General features: G+C 46.5%; 1 protein-coding gene across 1 annotated transcript in view; it reads right to left on the reverse strand.

Annotated features, from left to right (window-relative positions):
- lama5 (laminin, alpha 5) overlaps positions 1–1,465 on the reverse strand; it is a 54,692-nt gene that overhangs the window by 9,061 nt on the left and 44,166 nt on the right. The window contains exons 66-69 of the mRNA XM_013915669.1: positions 1,292–1,435; positions 1,015–1,145; positions 769–930; positions 512–638 (exon numbers count right to left, since the gene is read on the reverse strand). Of these exons, the coding sequence (XP_013771123.1) occupies positions 512–638; positions 769–930; positions 1,015–1,145; positions 1,292–1,435 (564 nt within the window). The remainder of the gene's footprint in view (positions 1–511; positions 639–768; positions 931–1,014; positions 1,146–1,291; positions 1,436–1,465) is intronic.

Here is a 1,465-nt window from a genome sequence, read left to right on the forward strand (position 1 = left end):
TGTGTGTACCTTCACTTGTTGCTGTGTGTGTACCTTCACTTGCTGTTGTGTGTACCTTCACTTGTTGCTGTGTGTACCTTCACTTGTTGCTGTGTGTACCTTCACTTGTTGCTGTGTGTGTAGCTTCACTTGTTGCTGTGTGTACCTTCACTTGTTGTTGTGTGTGTACCTTCACTTGTTGCTGTGTGTACCTTCACTTGTTGCTGTGTGTGTACCTTCACTTGTTGCTGTTGTGTATACCTTCACTTGTTGCTGTTGTGTACCTTCACTTGTTGTTGTGTGTGTACCTTCACTTGTTGTTGTGTGTGTACCTTCACTTGTTGCTGTGTGTACCTTCACTTGTTGCTGTGTGTACCTTCACTTGCTGCTGTGTGTACCTTCACTTGTTGCTGTGTGTACCTTCACTTGCTGTGTGTGTACCTTCACTTGTTGCTGTTGTGTGTACCTTCACTTGTTGCTGTGTGTACCTTCACTTGCTGCTGTGTGTACCTTCACTTGTTGCTGTGTGTACCTTGCGCTTGTTGCTCTGTTTTGGTTGAGCAGCAATGATCTGCTGAGGCTGTTTAGCAGCAGGACACTTCATAGAAACATCTACATTGTTGGTGGCTTTCAGCAGGTCCAGAACCTCCTGCGTTTCTCTGCAGATGGCAAACAAACACATTACAATCCAAGCTGAACTCACACAACAGCTTTAATCGTTTCAGTCATTTCACACAGGCTGATGAGTCAATCTATGAAGGCGGCTCATGAAAGTTATTTTTAACCAACCTCTCGATGAAAACATTAGTAATACATCCAACCAGGTTGTTCGGGCCTTCGGGCATTCCTCCCAGGAAGGTGTTTCCCATTGTGGACAAGACAGTTTTCATTGTTGGGTTCACTGTGGTCTGAGTCGATGTCTCCAGCACGTCATCCACGTACAGACGTATCCTGAGAAACGAGCAAAGAGGTCAAATGACACTCGGAACGCTGCTTCCTGTGGATGCGAGGAAAATGTAACCGCTGCCATCCTACCCGGTCACATTGTTGTATATGGTGACATAATGACTGATGTCATCGTTGTACGTCTTCTGCGTTTTAATCGCCTTGTTGCCAGCTTGCACCACGATGTGGCCTTTCTGCAAAAACACCTGACAGACGTCCTCCTGTGGCCACAGAAAAGCACAAGAGTTTGAAACAAGGAAGAAGTCAGCACATCATAGATCCAACAGATCAGGACAGAAGAAGAATACGGGAAACAGACAGCTGAGAGGCAACGGTCAACAGGAAGTGGTTGAGGGTTTCCTCTGACCTGGTTTTTGTGGAAGAACATGAGTCCATCGGTCGTCTCAGTTCTGAAGCCAAGGCCGGCAAAGAAGTTGTTCATGATACTAGAAGCATCCATCACATTAAAGTTCAGGTAGCTCTGACCTGGGAAATAACCCTCACGAGCCAACTGCACATGTGCGTGCGCACACACACACAC

The sequence above is a fragment of the Pundamilia nyererei genome, unplaced genomic scaffold (genome assembly GCF_000239375.1).
Source record: "Pundamilia nyererei isolate P.nyererei 1_Seehausen unplaced genomic scaffold, PunNye1.0 scaffold00346, whole genome shotgun sequence".
In the NCBI taxonomy this organism is placed as follows: domain Eukaryota; kingdom Metazoa; phylum Chordata; class Actinopteri; order Cichliformes; family Cichlidae; genus Pundamilia; species Pundamilia nyererei.